This window comes from Perissodus microlepis, chromosome 7, assembly GCF_051167445.1.
Source record: "Perissodus microlepis isolate ML-2025 ecotype Zambia chromosome 7, ASM5116744v1, whole genome shotgun sequence".
Lineage (NCBI taxonomy): Eukaryota > Metazoa > Chordata > Actinopteri > Cichliformes > Cichlidae > Perissodus > Perissodus microlepis.
The window spans coordinates 59066055-59092978 of NC_140467.1; the positions used below are offsets into that span (position 1 = coordinate 59066055).

A 26924-nucleotide genomic window follows, 5' to 3' on the forward strand; every position below is an offset into this window, starting at 1 on the left:
TTCAATAAGCTGCTACGTTCAAGTCAGCAGTGGGTCAATAAGAGAGAATAGCTGTGGTGAAAGGGTGGAATGGCACAGGAGTGAGGGTTTAAGGGGAAGAATGGGGATAATATCCTCTAAAACACTCTTGAAGTGTCAAGCAGTAAACGGTTGTAGATGGGGTGGTGTAAAAACAGATGGCGTGCGTAGGAACAGGGTCCAGCTGAGAGGCAGGGGAAGACTTTGCTTCAAGCTTGTTTTGATGCTTCCAGCTGATAGAGGTGTTAGATTGGGATCCAGGATGTCTGGAGGCTAGGTCAGTGCTCCGAGGTCTTTGTTGCACTGCTCAAACCAATCCCAAATAGCTATTGTGGTGTGACAGGAGACATCATCCTGCTGGAGTAGGCTGCTGCCAATGTTCAGGTAGGTGATGCGTGTCAACGTAACATTCGCTCGTGAGCCAGGACCTGAGGTTTTCTGAGCACAACGTTGCTTTGTAAGCGGAAGATCAGTGTTATTCACCTCACAGAGAAGAGAAGAGACATTAACTTTATTGGGCTCATTCGAGAAAATCATCAGAGATTTCTAAACCAAATTTCCAATAATGTTATGTTGCCTGGCAACAATACCTTGAAAATGCAATCAAGGGTGTAATGAACCCTAACCTATTTCTCCTAACATTTAATCAATCACTCTTCTTAGAAAGCATGAAAAATAAAGCTTTTCTGCTTTCGGCTGAACATCGTTCCCATGACTATAACTTGTATCTCTAGTTCACACATTTATTACTTCTAGGCTGGACTACTGTAATTCATTATTATCAGGATGTCCTAAAAACTCCCTGAAAAGCCTTCAGTTGATCCAAAATGCTGCAGCAAGAGTCCTGACAGGGACTAGAAGGAGAGAGCAGATTTCTCCTATATTGGTTTCCCTTCACTGGCTCCCTGTTGAATCCAGAATTGAATTCAAAATCCTGCTCCTCACATACAAGGTCTTAAATAATCAGGCCCCATCTTATCTTAATGACCTTGTAGTACCATATCACCCTACCAGAGCACTTCGCTCTCGCACTGCAGGCTTACTTGTTGTTCCTAGAGTATTTATAAGTACAATGGGAGGGAGAGCCTTCAGTTTTCAGGCCCCTCTTCTGTGGAACCAGCTTCCAGTTTGGACTCTGGAGACAGACACTATCTCTACTTTCAAGATTACTCTTAGTAGAGATAGGCATACAGTTAGGGCTGGATCAGGTGACCCTGAATCCTCCCTTAGTTATGCTGCAATAGGTGTAGGCTGCTGGGGGATTCCCATGATGCATTGAGTGTTTGTTCTTCAGTCACCTTTCTCACTCGGACTCTCTTCACAGCATGTCTTTTATCTTGTCTTCCTTCTCTCACCCCAACCAGTCGCAGCAGATGGCCCCGCCCCTCCTTGAGCCTGGTTCTGCCGGAGGTTTCTTCCTGTTAAAAACTAGTTTTTCCTTCCCACTGTGGCCAAAGTGCTTGCTCATAGGGGGGTCATATGATTGTTGGGTTTTTCTCTGTATGTGTTATTGTAGGGTCTACCTTACAATATAAAGTGCCTTCAGACGACTGTTGTTGTGATTTGGTGCTGTATAAATAAAATTGAATTGAATTGTATCTGTCTCTCCCGGTTTTAGTGTTCAGTGTAAGACAATAAAACAGTAATGTTAACATTCAGAGGCAAAAACTGTTGTGTGACAAAAAAATCAAGTCATTTATTAAATGACTCGATTTTTTAAAAAGGTCATTGTGCATCTCTGTTTCATGTTAGCAGTACATTTGAGCATGAAACGGTTATACAAATAAGGGTGGAATTTTATTTACATTTTTTATTTAATTTTGTGCACGTGACAAATTTTTCTGAGCAGACCACAAGTTTTCTTACAAAGCTACTTGTTACATGTAAAAACATAAAAGTCTGAGACAGCAGCACTCGATCTCTAGCAATATAATAATCTAGTAATTACTTTCTAATAAGTCTTATTAAAAACAACATGAGTTTGAGTTCATAAAATGTGTTTCTTATTAGAGGCAAAAACAAGGAAAAAGCAGACTATGCATTGACATGGGATTAGCACACATGAGCATCTACGGCCCCTCATTCATCATTTCCGAGTTCAAATACCAAACTTAAGGCTTCACAACACCTCAGTAACCAATGGGTGATGCCACAGTGGCTTCACTTTTACACACAGTGTATAATATCTGATCTTTATTCTGCACCACATGGGTGTGAAAGAATAAGGCATCACAGCTGGCTCACTCTCATCTTACACAATCATATAAAAATCATAGAATACGATTAAACTTTTTGGTATTGCCCACTTTTAAATCTTTGATCTTTTTAAACAATGTTTAACATATCAGTTTGAAATGGTGTCCTATGCTCATTGTTTTGACTGAGACTTGACCTGAACGCGACATGAAGGTTAAATAGGCTTTATAAGTAAAACTGGACTGGATCTCCTTGTTTTTGCTCTGTTTGAATTTAGCAGTTGATCAAAAGTTGAAAGTTGTTGTTGGGAACAACTCTTCACAAAGGATGAAAGGAGAGGAAAAGAGATGTTCCCTTAACTTTGCATGAACATGAACCTGCCTTTTTTTTCTTTGTCATAGCCCAGTGATGACAACATCTGGATAGCTGCTACAATGAAACAGCATTACAGGACATTAGAGCTGCTTAATCATACCTCCCAGTAAGAACTTCATAATGGGTGAAGCAGCTTCTCACGCAGTCACACTGCAAATCTTCCACGACAGGGGAGATATGTCACACAGCCATCCTGCTGTCATGGAACATATCTGATCCTGTGCCCATCCACCTGTAAGCAACCCTTACTTGCACCATCTCTATGAATAAATCCACTAAACTCTTCCTCCTGGATTGGGACTTCTCTCATGAGGTCAAATATAAAGTTTTAACAGTGTAACCAGTTACAGAAAAACACTAGTTAACAACTAAACTAGCTAGTAGTAACTGAGAATGTATACACAAACATAAAAATAGGTGCATCCCTGCCCGGATGAAGCAAATTGCAAATTATTTAAATGTTTCTCGTCCATTCCCAACTCTTTTTCACACACACGTGAGTCATAGAAGTGCTCGTGGGAGTCATAATATAATTGGTTTATCTTGCACATAATTATCCTGAATGAAGCTACACTGGAAACTAGGCATGTGTGAATTAGTGCCTCATCTTCCTCGGAGATTGGATCTCACAGCACAGCACCTATGTGTACATATTAGTAATACATCTGTTTTGCATTGCAGAATCATAGCACATGATGGATGAAGAAATTAGTTAGGTTAATCCTGCTTTTGCATTTTATTGCATTCAATACCATTAACATACATTAAAAGAAGTTGAAGCTTGACTCCAAAAATATTTTAAAATCTAAAAAGATATCCTTTTGTTGGACTGTTCTCATGGGCAGAAAGAAGCAGTTTTAGCAAGTGCATGAGAGAGGCAGCAGAGAGAGAAAAAAAGCTTGGTGATTGCATCACTAATCTTGCCCCCACAGCTGGTTCCATGGTCCAGCATGGAGCAGGCTGCACACTTAAAAATAGAGATACAGGAGAAGTTCAGTTTGAAACTAAGAAGCATGCTTTTCAATCTAACAGGCACACAGGCCAGCAAGAGCACGGGGGTGATTTGATCCAAAAGCAGCCTCTGATTTCAGGAGCTTTTATTCTGAGTTCATTACTGTTGGGTAGAGCTGTTTTGCTCAGTTCAGTACATGTGCTTTTGATATTTAAGATGGATTTATGTGTCTAATAGTTCAGTATAGTGTCTCCTCAAGCCTTTGAGTAGAAGGTAGAATTACTGGTAATCTCCCATTAACTAAAATGTAAGTTTAACTTCACATTTTGCCTTTGACTCGTCAAACTCATGTCAGTGATAGTTGTGGGTAAGTGTGAAGGGATAAAGTCATCTGCACAGTTCATCCGGCTCCTTTTTTGTTGTCTTTACAACAGAGACATGCATGAAACAGAAGAGAAGTTCACTCTAAGTGGGACAAGTTAAAAAGAAAATGCACGAGTGGAAAATCCATTTTAAAATGCAAAATGCATTGTTTTATTTGCTTTTTTTCTCTGCTCATTCAATTAGGATCTCATACATATGCTGAGTGGAAATTTCAGTATAATTAAGAAAGAAAAAAAGTTTTTTGTCTTGAGGTGTGTGCTCTTTTTTTGTGTTTTTGGATGTTTTTTTTGTCATTTTTAATGTATCGTTTCTCCGCAAGTTTACTCAACCTTAGCCTCTTGAGGGCAAGTACTGTCAGAGGCAGTCTAAGAAAGAGAAATGGCATTCAGACAATTTTGAAAAGAAATCGTTGCAGAATTCGGTAACAGCAAAGTTGAAGGTTATCCTGTCGTCTTTCCCAAAAGGGAGCCAGATGAACTGAAATCATTTGAGCCAATCAGGTTGTTGCACCGATGCATTCACACATTAGAAATTTCTGACTGTTTAAACTGTGTGGTAGGCGTATCTACACATTATTAAAGCAGACTACTGTGAGTATAATTGAAAATTCCTGCTTTTTAGACTTTTGGTTTCATAAAAGCCCTCACAGGGTCCTCGCAAGATAGTCTAGATTGAATAGAGCTGTATTTTATTCAATTTTTAGATACTTTTTACAGACTTCATGAAAATCTTTAAAGTATTAAAGAAATTATAGTACCATTTTCCATCAATCAATTCTGATTTTAAACATAAAACAGCCGGCTGAGAATTTCAGCAAATTTCACTTGATGTTAAATAACAGCAGCTCTATCTGTACTGTATTGTAACAGCCAGTAAATGAAAGGTTAAAAACAAAAAAGGAGAGACTGATAAAATATCCTTCAACGCCTTAAGAGTGGCGATGTTGCAGAGTTTGTGCACTAGAGCGCAATCTGCAACTTTCCTGTTGGCAACACACATAACCAGCAGATCCATGCAGAGTCAGGTAGAGCATAAAAGATGGGGAATGTTGGGGAAATCTGTTTATTCATGTGTTTGAAAGAAAAAAATGCTGGCTGAAGCATCGCAATATCGAATTTTTAACTTTGCAAATATTGGTATCAGCGTCACTCTTCAAAATCTTATATCAGTCAGGCTCTAGGCGTAATCTTCAACCACATCAGAGAGCTGTTTCTTTCACACATGTGATTTTTTTAATGTACCAATCAGCATGCATTACTGAAATGCTAGTGATTTAAGGGCAAAATTTGCTTCATGGTGAGAAAAACTAAAGGATATCATAATATTTTTTTATTTGAATTCTGATTTAAATGCAAAGACTAAATTAAATGTGGAAGGGTTTTGGGTTTTTTTTGTTTTGTTTTCTTTTGTCTAGAAGCAGGTGTAAATGTGTCATAATAATGACACACTACTATTCATCGCGAACTATCCTGAGAGCGCCCCCTGCTGTGCCACTGGCTGAATTGCAGCCAATTACTGTACAACAGGATTATTGCGAAGAAAAATGGATATCCTTGAACTTCTCGTTTAATACTTCCTGGCTTATTATAATCATGATATATTATATATATTATATTATATTATATTATATTATTACGTTTCATTTCATGCCAAACCCACTAAAGATTTTTTTAAATCAGATTTTATCAGATTTAAATGATATCAGAAAGTTGTACCCAGCTCCAGTCTCCTGCAATTCCCGAAGGGACAGTTGTTTGCTGTCTATCAAACAGTGCACGTGCATTTTTTAGAACTCTAATACAAGAGGAAGTGGGTCAGAGCTCCTCAGAGGAGCCAGTGGAAGCTTGAACTTCCGCCTCATCATATATGCTTAATGATCAATGTGTAAAGGATGCGGTTATCTACAAAAAACAACATATGTGTACACGTACACAAGGACAAGAGGAGGGAAATACACTGAGCTACAGCATTAAAACCACTGACAGGAGGAGAGGAGAAAATTAATCACCTCTTTATAGTGCAATGCTCTCCCGTAAACCCTCAGGTCCCGGCCTACGTGTGGATGCTACTTTGACACGAGCCAGCCACCTAAACACTGACATAGAGCAATCAATATCTGAGAGACTGGCCACTAAAAGGTTTGGAGGAAAAAAGTGTTATTTTCAGACTAATGGAAGTTTGAAGCGTCTGAATCAAAAAGAGGATAATAATAGTTTAATGCATAATGACATCAACTGAGTTGATTTTTCATACGCTGCTGCTTGGCATTCGTTCTAGCCGATGCCACGGAGATACTCACTCAATAAATCACAAAGTAATGTGTCTTCATGTTCCAGCATGCACACTCTCCACACATCCTCTTTTCCTTCTCATCCCTGTTATGCATTCATGCATTCAGATCTCAATAAAGTTGTGGCTGCAGTACATCAGCGTCTAGCAACTGCAGATAGAGTTGAGTGAGTTTAAAATGTGGTGATTTTTTTGAAGCGAACCACACAAATGGCTTAACAAATATCACCAAATACAGTATTTTATATGCAGTTTGGCACAAAATCTGTCTGCTAGCTAAAGGCACAGTAACGATATTTGAAAATTAAAAAGTTTAAAAAGTTAAAGTCAGATAACTGTGATGTAAGTTTGCTCGATTTTTTTCATCAGACAATTAATGCATAAATGTTGTGATTCTGAAGTTATGTGGTGATTTTACTGCAAATGACTGACTTTGGCTGAAAGGTTATACAGGACAAGCCATTCAGTAATGGGTACTGTAGATCCGGTGTAGGGTAGACTGTGTTTACTGTCCCCTCTGCTCAGTTAAGTTAAAGGTAGGAATTATTCGATGAAGTGCTTCAGCAACATCAAATTCCACCTTTATATTATCTTTTTACTGGCTAATGGTTTAAAAAGAGCCCACAATGACTCATGTAACATCTGCAAGACCACAAGGAACAATAAATATCAGAGTTTGCCCAGCAACACAGGTCAGATGATCACAGCCTGTCCACAAAGAAAAATCTACTGCAGCTTACAGTAGAGAAGATTAAGTGAATTATTTTCCAGTGAGTCATTTCACCGCACTTCAACACACCATCAGATCTTAAGGAGTGCACACCTGCCAAATCCCACTTTAACCCCTGACCACATGGTATTTAAAAGAAAGAAAAAGAGTCAGTCAAACCAAACCAAGATGTGGGAGGCACTTCAGAAAACACGGTGTGAAAGTGACAGCTGCAGGGGTCTGCGAGGCTGCGATGGCTGCAAATGGATGATTCTTAAAACAAACAAACAAAGATTGAAGGACATCATATCAATATGTAGTAAAAGTAACTCTCTAAACTTTCAAATTCATTGATTTTACACTTCATTTTATCTCTAAAGGTTTTGCTGAAAAACTTTAAATTTATTGGGTGAGCCCAACAGATTGTGTAAAATACAGTAACTAATTTAAGTTGTCGATCCTTATTTCCTTTTACTGGAGCCATGTCTGCACAATGATGGCAGTTATGTGGAATTATCGGGTGGGGCTTTCTCTCTGCCTCTCTCCAGGCTGTCAGAGTAAAAGAGAAATCACTCCCTTTCAGTCTGCGTGAAGAAGCTGATGGATGCCGCCGGAGCATTTGCAAACAAACACTCACACTCACTTATAGATCCGAAATGTTTTGTGGATTCTGCTGGCACTAATGGATGCAAGCAACAAGTTCACAATTCACACTCTTAATGCATTTATAGTGAACTGGAAAAATAGTGAAATACAATTATGTGCATGGAGCAAAAAGTTCTTTTCTGTTTAGACTGACTACTACTGCAAGAATACAATTAAAACGAAAAGGTTCAAATGCTTTTTTCCCCTGAACGTTTCTCTTAATGTGGTGATTGTACAGAGCAACCGTTTTTCCTACAGTGGGAGTCTTGCACACACACACACTGGAGGAATAACGTTTGAGGGTTTTGTGTATTTTGGGGAAATTGGAGTTTGTTTAGTGCTTTCCTAAAGATAAAAAAAAAAAAAAAAAAAACCTATTTGTTGGAGCTCCTGGAGCTCATAATAAAATTAAACTGCCACGAGTTAGTGTTGGATATAATATAACTCTATCCTACTTTATCAAAGAGAAGACCGTGGAGCCTTACCTGAGTCCGTGTAACGGGGTCTGGCCAGATCCCTGAAGTAGTAAATGAAATCCAGGCAGTTGTCGTCCTGCACCTCTCCCTTGGAGCAAAGGTCCGAGAGCAGTTCCAGCGCCTTTCGACAAATCTCATCCTCTCTTTCTGCAGGCATTGCCCTCCAGCATCCTTCTGGCTGGTCGGCCACTCCGGCTGATCCTCCACCTCTATCTGTATCCTCCTCTCTCACACACACTCAGTCACACACCACCTCTAACAGCGCAAAGACGCACGACGGGAACCGCGGCTACACCCCTGGATAGCTCCGGTGCGCATCCGTCAAAATCCGCTGCAAACCGAATTTCCCGGAGTTTAATTGTTTTTTTAAGTAAAATCAGAAGGTTTTGGCCGCGATGGGAGAAGTTTTCACCGGCTTCTCTCTCTCTCTCTTTTTTAAATCCCCTTTCTCGTGTTGTTAAGCGATGAAAACGCGGCTCCAAATCGGCGCGCGGCTCACGTTGTTCACCTCCTTCTTTTGAAATTTCCTTTTCTCTTTTTTCCCTTTATTCCTTCCTTCTCACCACCACTGTCTCCTAAGCGCTGCTCCGCTGCTGCTGAATCACTACTGAGCCTCCAGGCTTCAGTAGCGCCAGTCAAGGTCTTTGAATGAATGCTCGGCTTTCACTGCACTCAATTATTTCTCCACGCACTGGGATGCAAAAAGACAGACAGGAAGTTCTGCCTCCATCAGCGCCCCCCTTCCCACACCAACGAGAAGTCCTTTGAGGAAGAAAAGCCGCCAAGAGATCTGTGTACCTCTTCTTAAACAACGGAAATGTCACGGAATCTCACCCTGGTTATCTCCTTATTCTCTTTTATCTCATGCGTAAAGTCAAAGATCGGATTCCTTTCACCAGGTAATCACATGAGTAATGTGATATCCGCTTGCGCTCCTGGGTAGCAGATGTAAGGGGCTCAAACACCTGCGAGGGCCCACATGTACGAGCCTGACCTTTACTGATGGAAGTAATGAAGGGCGAGAACGACGGATAAATGTCACATTAAAGCCTTGGCTAATAACCTCCACATCTTAGCCTCATTCTCTGTGTTTAGAAAGTGTTAGAAGAGAACCTTTCAGTATCTACAAAGTATCTCCGGTGCTTATATTATATTATATTATATTATATTATATTATATTATATTATATTTGTTGAGGGTGTTTCAGTTGCAAACCTGGAACAAAACTGTTGTAAAGAAAGAACCCAGAAACTCAGAAAATTAGGGGAGAAAAAATGTATCATAGTTTTGCTTTTGCACTCTGTTCACATGAAGATAATCACAGGAAAAAACGAATGCAATGTCATATTTTCAGTTTTTCTACAAATTTATTTCAATTTCATGCTAAATTTTGATGGAAACTTGGCTTTAAAACAAGCTTCTTTCTTTCAAAATGACTATTTGGTTCCATGTCAATAGTAGGCAGCTCTTCTCAGTGGAAAACAATTACTGACACCCCACCAACGCAGTACTCTTGCCTAATCTAGGATGGGTTCCATGCATTTCCACCAGCAAAAAGACTGGTGTTGGTCAAAAAAGCTAGTAAAGCACCATAACTTTGTAATGCATAGTTGGATCGAGAGAAATGAGTGACCCTGTTAAGGGTTACTGCAAAAAAACAAAACAACAAATAAAAAAAAGATTAGCCAGTGATTAACAGATGCAGGGGCGGCACTTTGGTGTAAAAATGTCCTGAATTCAAGTCCACTGGCCAGCAGGGGCCTTTCATGCATCTGCATATCCTACATGCCCATGCTCTCCCACGGTCCAAAGACATACTTGTCAGATTGAGTAGTAATTTTAAATTGGCCATAGTTGTGAATATGGGAATGAATGATTGTCTATCTCTGTGTGAAGCCTGCAATAGACTGGTAATCTCTCTAGGGTGTACATCTCTTTTTGCCCAGTAACAGCAGGGATAGCATTCAGCAGCACTGAATAAGCAGAACATGATGGATGGATGCACAGATGGATGGCAGGTTGTCCCGATTTTTGTTACAGCAGAAATTACCTACATCAGTTGTCAAAGGTCTGCCCAGGCAACAGTGACTTTAATGTGACGCTGTAAGTGACCACAGAAAATAATCAAGTAAATACATTCTCTCTTAAGTTGGGCGTTTTAACATGTGATTCCACGGAAATTGAAGCAACATCATTTGGAAGAACTTCTGTGGTGTTTTTTGGCACTTAAACAGTGGCTTTATTTTTCACGCCTTGAAGTTTCTGCTCAGTTGAAATTTAAGAACAAGAAAGTTGCAACTGGAAAACTTTTGTGACAAACACAATCTTACCTCCAGCACAAAGCACAAAGCCAAAAATTACAAACTCCCCAGAACCCAGCGTGTGGTGCCAGATGCAGTTTCTAACACAGAGTACCTATCAAAATTTGACACTTTCAAATAGGTAGGGTAGCCTTATCACACCTTTTATTGTTAGACACAGCTTTAGCCCAAGCTCACGTGGATCCAGTTTTCTGGTAATAACATTACTTCAAATTTGACCAGCTTTCTGAAATCAGAGTCTTTGGAGACGTGATTAATTTGCATCTCTGAATGAAGCTCGCCGACTAACCAGGTGTTTTTTTAATGAAAAACATAATCCGTTCATCTTTTCAAAGTCCGAATCAAAAGGTTGTGTTTTCAAAGCTCAATTGATTTATAGTGCTGAGAGAGAGGTTACACCATTATCTAGAGTTCAAATAGAGTCGTTGATACTGACATGTCATCACAGAGTGGCGATGAAAGTGCAGCAGCAAGTGAAAGTGCTCCCGTGTGACACTACTCAAACTTTGATTTTTTCACAACTGGGGGTCATGTGGACTGTTTTCAGTGTAGAGTACCTGTGTGTCCCACTTCTCAGCACATACATACACAAACTCATTGCACCACTGTTATATGACTGTGCTGTAGAGCTTCTTATACGCTGAAGTAACCACTCAAGATATTATCTCCTTATATGAGCCAGTTGATGCGATCCTGTCAGCCTTAATGGTCAGAGGCTCCAAAATTTCAGTACATGATCAAATAGCGAGTGCTGTGCATGGCAATGCTCTGTTCAGCTGTGTTCTGCAGCTTGATTTGTGTGTGTGGGAGTCTGTGTGGGTGCCTCTGCTTCCCTGTTTGCATCTCTGTACACATGTGCACATTATTTGTTCTTTTCTAAAGTCTCTGTACTGCGTTTATGTATGCGCATGGACACATTACTGCACCTGTGCGTGTGTTTGTATGTGTGTGTGTGTGTGTGTGTGTCACCCTGGGGTGTGTCTGTGTCTCTCGTGGATGTGGGTGAGTTTGATTTAGCATTATTTGGAGGATCCAGCCAAGGCTCACAGCCAGCCCAGCTGCCTCAGAGAAACAGAGGGCATCTGTTCGGCCTCCACACCAGTCGCTCTGTTCTTAAATGCCTCTCAAAGCAGAATCCGCACATGAACTTCTAAGGTTAAAAGGATAGTCACTATGATTCTCAATGTCTTTCAGCTAAAACAAAACAAAACACCAATGTATCTAGTAGTTTATGTTTTATGGTCAAGCTTCTGTGAAGCACTTTGTGATTTATCTTGAAAGGTGCTATATAAATACAATTTTACTTACTTACTTTACTTAGTAGTACTTTGGTTTATACCAGGGATCGTGGATGCTATTGTGAAGGGAAAAGCCCACAGCAGCCATAATTCAGTAGTTTGTCACTTGACAAATTTGACACTTGACAAATTACAAGAATCAACAGCAGCAGTTATTGCAAGATCTGTGATGTAGGCAGCATGTGTTTGCTCACATGTGAAAACCCTGTCACATTACCTGATCTTAATGCCAGCCCACATCAGCTCATGGCTCAGCTGATACCCTTCTGCACATCCATGCATCAATTTTCTTAACTTCTGCTGTGTGACATGTAATAATAACTTAGATTTGTATAGCACCTTTCGAGAAACTCAAGCATGCTTTACAAAAAAGTAAGTAAATAAAAAAAGGTTAGAGGTTGAAGGTCTTGTTGAAGAGGTGAGATTTGAGGAGAACTCATTGCTGGGCTCTCTGCAACGCCCCCAGTGAACAAGCATTGCAGAGCACAGATAGGAGAGAGGGTAGGCGCCGCCACACTGAAAGCTCCATCCTCAAAGCTGTGGAGGTTGGTGTGAGGCACAGAAAGCCGAGCCGTGGCTCGGCGTCTGAGGTTGTGTGTTTGGGTGAAGGAGGTCGGGCAGATACTGAGTAGCCGGGCCACTGAGAGATTTGAAAGTGAGAATAAAGATCTTCTAAGTGATGCATGACTTGACCAGGAGCCAGTGGAGATCTGTGAGGACGGGGGTGATATGTTGCCAGAGTTCAGTTTGTGATAGAAGCCTGGCAGCTGAGTTCTGGCCTTACTGGAGCCTTTCCAAAGCTTTGCTGGAAATCCCAAACCTCATTTAAGCTGCTTCAGCTTGACTGTACAGTTGCTGTATATCTGCTAGCTGCTTTGCAGCCCACCTTTGTGCTGTCTCAGACATGAACAGCGTCATATCTGTCGTCATTGACACCTGCTCTGTTGTGTCATGAGAACTTGCACTTGGTGTACATGAAAATAAGTATTCTTTTCATTTTAGTGGTGCTAACCGAATATAAATGCGCAACACTGTGTAGCCTGGTGAAACTTAGTATAAGCAGACCACTTAAGAGGCTTGAACAGGCTGACAATCCCCCAAAATAGTCATGAAAACATTATGTTGAGACTGTGTAAATGTGCTGGACACCCACTGGTTTGAACAGGTAATTTTGGTTTCTTTGTTTGTACAAATGTGAGCCAGCAAGAGACACAGGAACTTATATTTACTGACTGATTCAGCATCATTGATATTTCCATTGTGTTATGTATATGTGTGATGTGTTGTATAGTGGTTCAGTCTTTTTATACACTTATTCACTCCTTTAGGACTTTATTCGAAACATCATGCTATAACTTGGTAGCCCGTCACGTTGTTCTTTGTGATATGGATTACGTATATTACAAGTATTCAATATTATTTTGAAATTGGATACATGGACTCATGCTGCTGCTGTCCAGCCACTTCAGTCTTCTGAAGAAACTGAGATTCTGCAGATCAGGGTAAACATTTTGAGTTCACTTTTGACAACTCTGTGTCAACAGCCACCTCTCATTCTGTTCTTGGCTCACAGCAGTGGAACTCTACTCAGTCCTCTGCTGTTGGAGCTCATCTTTCTCAAGGTTCAACATGCTGTGCATTCTGACAATTTACTGTTCACTATGGCGGCTATTATAGCATTTCTGTCAGCCCACACCAGTCTCATCTTTTCCCTCCACTCTGTCATCAAAAAGGCATTTCTGTCCACACAACTGTAAAGTTTTTATGAGAAAAATATCTGGCTCTTTAGCTTCTAAATGCAACTCTATGTTTACAAGGTATAGGGCAGGTTTAAGGGTCTTACTGCACGTGGGAACAAATGAAAGAGCTCCTTGAAGTCACATGATAATTAGGTTCATCATGTATTGGTCAATTAAAGAGGGAAAACACTCACAACATGGTACAGGGTTTTTCATTAACAAGAAAGATGCAAAGACCTCTGGTCAAATCAACAAGGACTCTATCATATGTAATAGAGTACTGTGCAAAAGTATTGAGCTTGTAATCAGAAGGTTGCCGGTTCAAGCCCCGGCTTGGACAGTCTCGGTCGTTGCCTACTGGTGGTGGTCAGAGGGCCCGGTGGCGCCAGTGTCCGGCAGCCTCGCCTCTGTCAGTGTGCCCCAGGGCAGCTGTGGCTACAATGTAGCTTGCCATCACCAGTGTGTGGATGACTGGATGTATAAAGCACTTTAAGGTCCTTAGGGACTAGTAAAGCGCTATACAAATACAGGCCATTTACCACAAAATGTATTTCTATTTTTTTAGCTGAATCTATTAACAAGGTCAAATATAGCATAGTTTGGCAGGTATAAAATAGTATTTTTTGCACCAACAAGTTGCGAACAGCTAAATATTTGGCATATGACAGTATGGTGGAGGACAGAAGAAGAAATGATAGGGCTAACTATCTACAGAGTCTGTTTGGTAAGAACACCAAACAGGTAGATTATGCTGAGGTGTGCCAAAATACACAAGACCTGGACTGAGAATCGGTGGTTTATATTGTCAGATATTATGGAATGATTTCAAATGTTTGGTTCAAATCTTCGTCACCATGTATAGAGAAGATAATGAGAGAAGTAAAGGCTCTGTAATGGTTTGGGCCTACATTTCAGCCAGTGGTGTTAGGGATCTTTAAAAGTTGATGGAATCATGAAAACAGTAGAGTGCCATCAGATTTTGATACAGCATCCAGCACCATCTTCAAAGATGGTTTCATTTGTCAGCATGATGCACTGCCAGTGCACTTATTACATCCTTTTATTTTTGGATTTTCTGATCTCTGATCAAATGATTGGCTGGTACCTCTGCTTGTGGGCTGGTCGTTGGTTCAGATCTCTCTTTCTCCGCAGCCTACAGTAAATATTGTCATGTAAACTTTCATTGTGGTGTTGTGTCCATTATTGTGTTTGCTCTAACATAATAATGTGGTGGTGAACTGTTCCTGAAGACTGCTTAAAGAAATGACACAAAAACCTGCCTGAGAGCGATCAGGCTGTGTTAAAGAATAAAGCATAAGAGAATTGAACAAACTCTCACAAGAAGCCATCTATGTCCACTGTAAATGGCCATCCTTGAACAGAGTGGCTGGCTTACATCAACTGTCTGCCACCTACAATCCAGTTTTGAGATCCCGTCCCAGGCGCCTAAAACCCACCAATGGTCACGATAGGGTAAGGCAAGTTCTCCCAATGGTTTCACATGAAACACCCTTTTTCACCCTTTGGCTCATATAAAGATAGACTCTCAATCGCTTTTCTTTCCAATCTCCTTAGAGCGGTAGAGGTTTGACTAGGTTTTAGTCATCACAGCTTCTTTATTTACAGAAGCACATGGCAAGAATGGATGTGGAGTATAGGCTTATAGTTAAAGAGTTGAAGGTATAAAGTGTAAATATCAGCCCACCTATCAAACTCTGTCTCCTCCGGTGGACTTTATGGCTCCACAACCACAGCGCCTGGCTTCCTTCTTTACCTTGGTCATTATAGCCATTTCTGTCATGTTTCACTGTGCTGCTGGCAGAAAATAGAACCCAAATGCAGGACTCATACGTGAGGAGGGATGAACTCAAAACGGCTGGAAAAAACACACAGGAACTAAACTAAACACAAGGAGCCATAAAAAAGAAACTAAAATCAAAAACCAGAGACACGAGAGAGAGCTACACTGGGAACACAGGGAACTAGGAGTGCAGAGGAAACACAGTGTGAGGGGACGACGCGACAATGAACGGAGGTGAGCACAAACACATACACAAGGAGAACAGGGAACAGCTGGGAGACACAGCTGAGGGCAATTACACACGTGACAAAACGGGGAGGACACGGAGACAGACTGGAGGGTGAGAGAGAAAGGGTGAGTGGGAGAGAGAGAGCACAGAGGGGCACGAGAGGAAGCACAGACATGACGGGAGGAGGGAAACACGGAACGTAAGAAGTGGACACAAAGCACAAGAACTCACATCAGTGTATAAACTTAAACACACAGAGGAAGACAGGGGTCAGCTATAGGGAAATTATTAAACCATCGGGGAACTAAACCCAAACCACAAGAAACTAGACCCTGTAGAAATAAACTATAGACTAACAAAGAGAACTTAATACAAAATTCACACAAAACGACAAAAATCACAGGAACTAGGTCACTAGGTCACAAAACCCAGAACCCTGACAATTTCATGGATTAAACAGAGCAAATGATTTCACGGGAGTTACAATACTAGAGAATGCCTAACTATGGTTGTTAATCAGATGGTTACACAAAATCATTTCTGTTCCCTATATTAGATGATCTTGATCTGAGATTTTATGTCCAATCCATGTCAAAAACACCCTGAAGACAGATCCTTCATACAAATCCTTTCAGTAAGATCTATTTTAATATAGTTTGGAAATCTGCCACTGTTTAAAAAAAAAAAAAACCTCAATTTGCTGAATTCATAATTGAATCTGTTCACCTGTCCCTATCTGTCAAAGAATTTTACTAAAGGTTAACAGGAGAGAAAACAGGAAGAAAGGCAGCTATTATAGAGAGGTCAAACGAGGAATAAGGAGGTAGGACAGGAACCAAGCGCTCAGTGAGCAAACAAGTGAGTCTTTGAAGGCCTTGGCATTTGACAGCAGGATGTGAGAAGGTAGAGAGAAAGATGTCAGGGTAGAAAAAAAAAAAAAAAAAAAAAAAAAAAAAATATCGGAGGTGATTTGCTTTAAACAATCGAGACAGACTGAGTGAACTCTTGAAGCGCTTCTATCAGCCGTCTATCAGTCTGGAGCTTTTATCAGCCCGGCGATCAGCATATTCTCCTTTAGAACAGCGGTCCCCAACCCCCGGGCCTCGGACCGGTACGTGAGTCGTTTGGTACCGGGCCGTGAGAGTTGAGGCTCAAGTGTGAAATGTATGGTTTTCAGGGTTTTTTTATCGGTTTTCAGCGTTATTTTGTTATCGTTTTTAATCGTTTACTCGGTTTTCCTTGGTCTTTTCACGTGTGTTATGAATAAATTTTCTTTTTTTCGGTACCGGTACTAGTTTTATTTTGTTGTATTTATCCGCGACACCTTAAAGGCCGGTCCGTGAAAATATTGTCGGGCATGAACCGGTCCGTGGCGCAAAAAAGGTTGGGGACCACTGCTTTAGAATGTTTCTGAACAGCTGAAATAAAAGTTCAGCAGTGGTCATGAAAGGGTGAGTTTTATTCGTTTCTTTTTTTTGCTTTTTGGCAGCACCGTATGTCAGGTTAAGGCTGTGTGCAGGCAGGAGTGGAAGTAGAAGGACCCAAAGTGCAGACACTCGGAGGCGGAAAGTAACTCAAAACTCAGCTTTTATTGCTGGATGGCAAAAAGTGGCAAAACGTAACAAAAATCCAAATAAACTTACCTGACCAGGCAGACAGACCACACAGCATAAATGAGAGCAGATCACGACACAGACACAAAGAAACACAGGGCTTAAATACACAGAGGGAGCAATCAGGGAATGGGTAACAGGAGGGAAACACAGCTGGGGCAAATCAGGCCTAACAAGACAAGGGGAAGCAAAACCAGACACATTAACATCAGACATGGACTTTCAAAGTAAAACAGGAAACATAACAGACTCACAGGCAGGCACTATAACAAAGGGAACAGAGACGTGGGACCAGGGCAGACACAGACACTGACTGGACGTGGGGATACAGCAGACAGGGGAGACAGCAACTATGACAGCAACAGAAAACCAGAACACTAAAACTCTAACCAAACCCCACCCAGAGAACCTAAACTAAGAATAATCCTAAAACCCATAAAGCAAAGCTAGAATATAATGAAATAACAAAATCAAAGAACCAAAAACACAAAACACTGGGTCAACGGCCCAGGGACCCTAACACCGTAGGTGCTTCAGATGGCTAAAGCTGATGAGCCAAACAATGAAGATATGGGAAAGAGTTGTTAAAATTAGGTTAAGAAGAGCGGTGACAATCAGTGGGCAGCTGTATGGCTTCATTGAGAGAGAGAGCGCTACAGATGTGATGTTTGCTCTGAGTGCTGATTTAGAACTACAGAGAAGAGAACAGATGTATGAGGGCAGATGTTTCCAGACTACATTATCATCTGTAGCAAGAGCAGGGACTGGGGGAAGACAGGTGGACGTATGCTCTGAGAAGAAAAGGATTTAAAAACAACAGAAGCAAGACAGAATGCATGTGCGGGAATGAGAGGGAGGCAGGTGGAAACGGGAAACTGCAAGGGTTAAAAGTAGCAAAGGTGTGTGAGTTTAAATACCCAGGATCAATGGAGAGGTGAAGAGAGGTGAAGAAGGGAGCACAAGTAGGGTGGAGTGGGAGATGAGTGTCATGAGTGATTGTGATACAAAGGGCTGTGGATAACATCCTGAACCATTCTTTTTAACTTGTCAGACGTTCAATACAAACACGACAACAGGGATACTTAGTTTTGTGCTCACTCTGAGATTTGTTCCCTTTTTTACTCTTTTTTAACTTTCAAATTTCAAAGTTTATAGAAAGACCATGATTTGAGTTTAACAATACTAAGCCTGTGATAACAGGTCTTCATACGTGACAAGTTTAAAAGGCTGATCTCTCCCTGTCCGTAACCTTTTTTTGTCATGATTGAAAAGACACTTTTTTTGATAAAATGTCAGTATTTGACACATTGAAAGTGAGAATGGGCTTAAAGCTGAATTCCTCATATAGTTGTACCTGCACATAGCATTTCCAGCATTTAATGAGACCTTTTCCTGATAAAGTGTTTTCGACTCTGGACGAACTAAAGACTTTTAAAGAACCCAGCAGCTTTTGGAAATGTTTTCCTGGAGTGCAGACTTCCAAACTTCCCCTGAGGAGTCTATTTTACCATCCTTTGACTTTTCTGCCATTCAGGCAATGTATTTAAATTCACCCAGGAAAATGTATCCAATTATTAGAGTTTGGCCTCCAGGCTTTGAGCTAATCACTCCCCAGAAATATGTTACATATAGAGACCGGTGTAAACACTCCACAGTGCCTACAGATGGAAACTGGGGTGGTGAAGGTAGATGCAGCACGTGCTGAAGCAGCAATGATGTGGCAAGGGTAGAAATTATTTCTTTTACTTTATTATTATAGTATTTTGCTTTATAAACAAATGTGCACTTGCAAGTTCTGAGTTCCAGGAATGAAGCTTTAAAAGATTAAACCTTCATTGGATATCAATTTGACTAAACTCGTGCTCAAGGTTGTTTTATCTTGTCCTTCTGTGCTGTTTGAAGTATGGCAGCTGTTTCTAGATGCATGCTGGATCTACTCTGGATCCCCTCCAGTATGTCTTTCTTCTTGATTTCCATTTTTGAGAAGTGGATGAACTTACACTGAGTCAACTCTGACAAACGGGGTGTGTGTCTAACAAGGATTACTTGCACTTTGTATTGGCACACAATGGAACACACTGTAGTTCAGAGTAATGCTCTGACAGTCTCACCCTGGGGGACCAATTCATGGTACACAACCACCTGAGTGTAAGAAAAAATAATGATCATTCTCCTTGTCCCAGTCTTCACGTGCAGCGTGCAGCTTTGGAAACTGGACTCTTCGATTGAGCTGAAAGCTGCCCAGCCATGGCTAGATCCTCCACATGAAATCTGGCTGACTTTGAAACAGGAGTTGAGGTTTACTCTTTGCAAAGGTTTAAAGTCAGTGGTGAAATAGGTGAAATAAATTTATATTTACATGAATTTCTTGTGTGAGCTTCCTTTTTATCACCTGCTTTGAGCCAGTTCGTGACAGACTTGGTTCTCAGGATCTGGAGGATGTGTTGTGTGGTTTTGCCTTCGCCTCTCACTCATCAGGGCGGAGCTGGACCTAGCTCCCCACCTCTGAACCCACCTTCAATGCACACTGTTGCTCATCTGGCTTCTCTTCGTGACTCTTCAGACTACTTAAGACGGCAAGAGGCTAAGCTTCTTCACTGGATCGTTGTGCTAACTAGTGTCAGTGTAGCCCCGGCCTCTCGACTATTTTCCCTTGTGGTTTCTCAGTGTTTCCCCAAACGACCTTCTCTTCTTTGTACAGGCTTTCCAGACCCCCAGCCTGCCTGTCTCCCTACTTTTTGGACCCCTGTGGATGTGAGTGAGCGTATTGGATTGGACTGCTTGAATTTTGAGTCAAGGACGGTGTGAAGAAGATGGTGAGCGTGTGCCTGCCCTGGACCACCTGACCCACCCTTGGATTCCCTGGAGCCCCGTGTTCTCCCATTACACTATGTATATATCTTTACCTGGTGCGACACTGTAAATAAATCGTCCACTTTTTCACTAGTTCTGAGTCCTGCAATTGAGTCCTCCACCAAACATACTGTGACACAGAAGCCTTCTGGACAGCAAAAATTACATTAACTAAGGTATCTGATTATTTTGTGTTCATTCCCGGAAATATTTGGATATATTTCACAGATCAACCAATTGGCTGTGAAATGTAACTGTGATTACCATTTTAATGGGATAGCTCCTCGGGGCACTTTGTGTAAGATAAGGGATAGATCGTGGTTTTAAAATTGATGGGGAAAAGAGGCATTTAGCTAAAACTGCTATTATTTGCTAACTTAACCCAAAGTGCTTTTATTGGCTATTTCTAACCACACATGGACTCAAGTTCCCAGCATAAAGCATAATGTAACCTTTGCAGCAATTATGTTTCCCTCATAATGTGACTGGCTAAACAAATTTAGATAAAAGTACTTTCTAGGAACAGGTTTTCTCTGGGTTCTTTTATTAAATAGCTACAGTAGAAAGGAGACAAGTAATAAGGGAGAGAGAATCAACAGAGGTCCCCATTTGAACTGGATATGTCATTGTTCATAGTCATCACCTTAACCTGTATGTCACAGAGGACAGGAGGGTGCTAGCAGGTTAATCAGTTCCCTGTTGTTTCTGTAATGCAAACAGACACTTTTAAGATGGATCACTTCAACCAGCTATAAAAATAAAATAACAATAATCATCAATTAATGTGAAATTGCATGTTTCTCTCAGGGGAAAAAATAAATCTTTTATTTTAGAAACTAATAATTTAACAGCAGTTTGAAGCTCTTCTTGGAAAACCAGAGATGGAGCACTTTATTTTGTGTTAACCCTTTCAGGTCCTAGAAACAGGATATATATGTCACAAAAACCTAACCTACCAATATTTTTGAAGGTCACAGACTTTCAGACTTTGTTATATTCAAAGTCTGTGACATTATTGTACTTTGTTCAGTAGCTGACTGGTTTTATTATGTCTTCACATTTTCTTCATTCTGATTTAGTTATGAGGAGAAATATGTCGTTTTCCCATTTGTGTCCTGGTGTTGGAGCTGAAGGTTGTTAATTCCAGGAATTAATTTTTTTCAGCTTGTCTTAACGGATGTATATTAACAGGAGCTGAGGACAAAATTTGGAGATGAGTGCCTAAATGAATCATCCAGGTGTGATTTACTTTGTTCTGTGGTATTCACTTTACTGCATGATGCACAAATATTTAACACCAAAACAGAACATTGGGTCATCCTCTCTGCATGTGTCACACTGTGCATTTCACTTACACGTCAGTTACACCGATCAGCATGTAGGTACAGGTCTCTCTTTACAGCAGACTTGTTTATAATAACCCAGCTGTTCTCTGGAATCCTAACTCATGCACTCCACCTCACCTATCAGATTTATCCAGAGAACAGCTTTCCCCAGTTTCTACAACCCAGCACCAACCCCCTACCTCTCATCAGAACATATCTTCAGCTCTCTCTTCTTGATCTGAAGAGAGAAACATATGCACAAAAACGACTCTGCTCATACAGCGTTATTGTAGCTGGTAGATGACTCGCTCCACGTTTTTGACCCATTATTTTGTACTGCTCTCAGTAGATTGTGCAGGTCATTAATGGAATGAAATGGCTGCATCAGTGCTCGTAATTGTGTGCATTGTTAATAGATGACTTTCAAAAACTTTCTTCTCCCATCCCAGTCTGCATTAAAAACCCCACTATAAGTTACAACAGTCTACACTTCTCTGAAGAAAAGAAAGACACTAGAATTTCTCACAGTGGCAACTGTGTTGATAAAAATTTGAAAGGCTGCATTAGAAGAACAGGGGTATGTCCAATGGGTGGAGTGGGTTTTTTTTCCTGCTCAACATAAGCTGACAGGGCTGCCTCTCAAAGGAATTCAGATGAAATGAGGAAAGACAAAGACAGAGCTCCCTGCTTTTTTTTTTCACTGTTTCTAAGTGGGAGTACCTGCATGTTGACATTAGCAACTGAAAGAGCTAAATAAGTAGCAGCACCATTTCTGTTTTAGTGCACTGTGACATAAGAATAGAAACAGCCATACAGAAATAAAGCAGAATCAAGCTTACTTTCTTTGTGTTTGATAGATAAAAATGTCTTAGCAGTTTGAGTTATACAGCTATGCACAGCAGCTAATGAAAAGCATAGACATGCTTTTTCATTGTTGAATTTCATGTGTTTGCAGTGCCATCCACTTTAGGGACAACATTACAGGAGTTACAATATTCCAGTACAATGCTAATGTATCCAACTGATGGCAGGACTTTACACCGCAGAGCATTCACATGGGCTGCTGAGACACAAGCTATTTTGTCATTTAGTTATAAGGACTCCTGACCTGGATCACCATCCTCCAGCAGAAGGACAGATGCATTATTTGTGCACAGTCGACTGTCAAGTGGAAAGCATTTGAGTTCTGCTGATAGGAGACGTGATAAATATTAATCCTTCTCCATTTTGCTGTCTTCACCAGCTCCCGAGTCTGAGTATCCCTGCAACTTAGGGGTTAGTGGTTACAGGGTTCACAAACTATAGACCATCTCTTTGGTAGATTCTATGTGAATAAAGCATTGTATATTTTCTGTCAGTATCTTCTATATTCTGTAAATGCATTCTTTATTGTTCATTCAATGTTTAAATCAGTGTTTGCTAGCTAGCTGTCTTTTTCTCTCTCACTTTAAATTGGTCATTTCTGTCAGTCAGAGGTCCAACAACCGCAATTTGTATCACATTACTTTTATGCTTTGGAAAAATTGCCTTAATGTGATACAAGTTGTTGAAAAATCCTCAGCATACCTTAATACATTTCATTATGTCCAGTATTAAGTTGTTGACTTTGTCTAGGATCTTTCCATCAAGATGCAATAGCAACACCGCCTACCACTCTAAAAACCTTTTTCTATTTCATATTTCTATTTGCCTTGCACCAAATAGAAATGTGAAATATAAAATATCTTCTGAACCATGCAAAGCATGTGACCTGCACTATCCAGCGTGGAAAACTGTGACCCATGCCTTGCCAACAGAAACAAGAAATCCAGTCAGGAGCGAGCAAGAAAAGCAAATCAGAGGGAAAGGTTACAGTGTGCTTGTCTGAATTCTCCAAATTATAACACACAATTTAGCATTTGAGATCCTGGCAGGAAAGTCCTTCTAAATGTGTGTGTTAGATGTGACTGTCTCCTAGACGGAGATAATATGTAAATATTAATTTTTGCCTACTTTAGTACAAACATTAGCCTAAACAAGTTCCAGGCCATAAAAAGATCAAGTTTATCTGAAAAAAAGTGGAGGAGGTGTAGATGTACTTTTGACTTACATATATTATTTATGAGGAAATATGATTTTGATCCCCAAAACTTCACTAAAAAAATACTAAAAACTTAAAAGCATTTTGTCAATTCGATTTTTGTCTTTTTGCTTCTCTGGAACCTTTTGGCATCTTGTTGCAGCAGCTCCAACCCTAACCTTAACATCTTGACTTCCACCAGGTCACCTCCCTCCAACTTTGGGAGGATCATATTCCTTAGCCTCTCCTGGAAGTTCTGTGTCAGGGTACTGGAGAGGAGAGCTGAACATCAGATTCAAAAGATTAAGTTCACCTATACAAGCAGTAGAAATGAGGATCTTCTGAGGGGAATCAAGAAATGTAATGTGATTACACTAACATGTTATTTTTAACACCTAACATTGTTCATGAAGTACTACAGACCCGCTACTCCTCCACATCAAAAGGATCCAGTTGATGAATTTAACTAGGATGCCTCCTGGATACTTTTTACGGGAGATTTTTCAGAAATGTCCTAATGGGAGAAGATGGACGGACAGATGGATGGATGTTACCCTAATCCAAATCTTCTAGCAGAAAGCTAAGTGCATGTAAACAACCTGATCTGAAAGATAATACCTTCTAGTTTCTGAAACTATGCCTGTTCAGTAGGTGGCTAAAATGCATCCTAATCCTGACCCTACTCTATTGTAATTTCTGGCCAAATTACTAGATGAACGTAGTAAAAAAGAAAAGAAAAAAAAAGTCAAGGGATGATTTCATAAATTTGATGGTGATTGTACTCCAGTATAAATGGTTGCAAAACTTCACAAATCAAAGAAGCTTCATGGCTTCAATTTAAAGGCTATTTGCATGGCTTTTTTCAGCTTTGTGAGTCCTTTTTTCTAGACAACAGTCGATGAGACTCAGTTACAGCAGAACGTAAAATAATGGGTTGATCATCCAGCTCTCTCTCATAAAAGCATCAGCTCCACATCTTCCAATGCAGTGGCCAAACACACTTCCTAGTGCAGAAATTGTTGAGCATGTGTGGTCTGTCACTGAAGAGAATTCAATACATAGACCATATGCATAGATGCTGTTATGTGCATCCTCCGCAATTGTTCCTGGCTAAGTATTACAGGAAAGTGCTGCGTGCCACATTATGTTCTTAGAGAGCAATGGAGCATTAAATTATTAAAGGGCAAATCAACAGCAAATGACGTATGAGAAAAAAACTGTTGCACGGTTACAGGATCTTTATCTATCTGTGTGCTTTCTCTTATTTCAGTACCTTCTTTGGACCTTAAGAGATAAAACACATGCTGTCACATGCCTGGTTGGGGTGTATATGGAGAAATGGTTACATCATATTTGAAGTAAAATAATGAGCTTGTGTCCAAGCCTTTAACACACATGCCACATCACATTTACGATGACATCACAGTCTGGTCTCCCTTATGGCCTGTTGGTGTGGCAGGTCTCGTTTGTGGGCACTGGGGAGCTGTTGTGGCTTCTTTCCATCAGTGGCACTGGCAGCACCTGGGTCCAGTCTGTCAGTATTCTATAAAAGCCCTCAGAGCTCAGTTGTGTGGTGATTTTGATTTAGGTTCTTGCACCAAACAACATTGCATGCACAAATTCTACACCTGCTGCACTGATTATACTGACTCAAAATAGTTCTGAATCAACATTTTAGATCATCCCAACAGATATTTGAGATTCAGGTATTTGTTTTAGCTTGATCTTTAAATGCACAATTTTCTAGCGATGGACCTCAGTGTCTCTTTAGCTGTATTTCTATAGAAAAAATGTTTTCAACTCTGCACCGACTGTCCTGGGGTCTGCACATAGACATCCAGAGCCACACACAATGACACAGGAATGTCATTTACACACAGATCTATGTATGTGGAGTAAAAACTCAAATGTCAAGGTACAAAGACATGTTATTTTAACTGACTGGACTAAACTTGGGCTATTTTCAGCACTCAGACTCCACATGTGCCTAACCTAGAATCTCTCCAGCTAAACATAACCCACAATATGATTGAATGTTTTTTTGTAAATCCCTGGATATGTTTAGATGTTTTGGGGAAACAAATACAATATGTAATATCACTTCACGCTTCATTAATTAAACTGGTGTGATGTGAAAGTGATCTTTATTTCACCAAAGCACTTGTTAGATCACACCTTGTGTTTGGTCTATGATAGTTTGTTCAAATGTTTTAAGTTGTGAGTGAACAAGGTAAAACAAATTGGCCTAATTCCCTCGTTCAGCTATTTTTTGTGACTTGAATGTCTCAAAAGAAGCCAAAGAAATTGTGTTGCTCTTGTTTTGGCAGACAGAGGACTTGTGGCTTGACTGTTGTTCTTTGGAGAACGCTGTTCAGACAGAAACTGTTACCTTTCATAAAAATCTTTCCTTCAAGTGGTGGTTAGCACTCCCGTTCACACAAAATGACCTTCAGGGCAATCAAAACCCTTCAATGCCTCCTTTTATCCCTCCAGCCTCCAGTCTGATTTGGACAATGGATGGTGGATTCATTCAATAGCCGCTGAACCATCTCTCTGATTATGTGTAGTGTTTTGTGTGAATGTCAGAGATATAAATTCCTCAGTCTCACCAACCTTTGTATTCTTGAATAAACCTGCAGATACATTTGCAGCTCTTTAATTGGAGAAAACGTCTAATTCAGCTCAATAAAACAATATTACAGCATTCATTGGAATAAACTGGAATACTTTCATAATTTTATCGTTTCCGGGAAAAGCTTCAGCCCATCCATTATCTCCAGTATCTGACACACCCCATGAATTGAAAGGTTCTTTTTTTATGGCCTGGAGTGAATTCATAATGTAATCTAGACAGGATTTGAATTAGATTTTCCTATTAGCCATTCCCTGACTGAACCAAGACATCTGCTTTGAATCTGACCTAATACAATAGAATTATCTCGGACTGTTCACTTGATGTCTTACCGTCCCGTATTTCCTTCAAGCACAGCTCTCCTTTGTGGTATTCTTTTCCTCCCTTTGAATGCACTACTGTTGATGCTGTACTCATTTTAACATGCACTTGTTTTGGATAATGAGCAGGTAAAAGTAACAGATATTACTTCACTCGTGTCCTGATAAAATTATGGATTATCTAAAACTTTCATCTGTGAATATATCCCGTTGATGCTCTACATGAAAGGTGTTTGTTCTTTGCCCGTCTCTTTCTCTCATTCTGAAGAAATGCAGCATTTGCTTCATGAATACATTGGTCTCTAAATTATCCAAGACTGTTTATTCTTTTCTTTGCCATGTATATAAATAAGATTAAGGATTCTCCATATTTCATACCACTAATGATGCAAACATGAGACCTAAAGTTAGCAGCTTTTAAACTACTTAAATGTTCAAACATCCTACAGAGATAACATGTACACAAGGGTTTTTAAAGCAGCAGTTAGTAATGACTTTCTGAATTGAAAAAGCATTAATAATTCAGTAGTACGCTGTATTCAGGGATTTTGGAAACGTGCTTTCTGTAACACAGCCATTAATAATTATCATTTTGAATTCATACTATATAATATGATACACTATATAAATAAATTACTTGAATTGCAGCTTCAACATTGCCAAACTGCACCTCGATGAAGAATAAATCAG

The 26924-nt window shown here is 40.3% G+C and overlaps 1 protein-coding gene across 1 annotated transcript in view; it reads right to left on the minus strand.

Annotated features, from left to right (window-relative positions):
- Nucleotides 1-8850, minus strand: part of syt9b (synaptotagmin IXb) — a 49132-nt gene extending 40282 nt beyond the window's left edge. Inside the window, exon 1 of the mRNA XM_084936287.1 lies at nt 8054-8850. Coding sequence (XP_084792413.1) covers nt 8054-8201 — 148 coding nt within the window. The 5' untranslated portion in view covers nt 8202-8850. The remainder of the gene's footprint in view (nt 1-8053) is intronic.
- Nucleotides 8851-26924: the final 18074 nt, after the last annotated feature.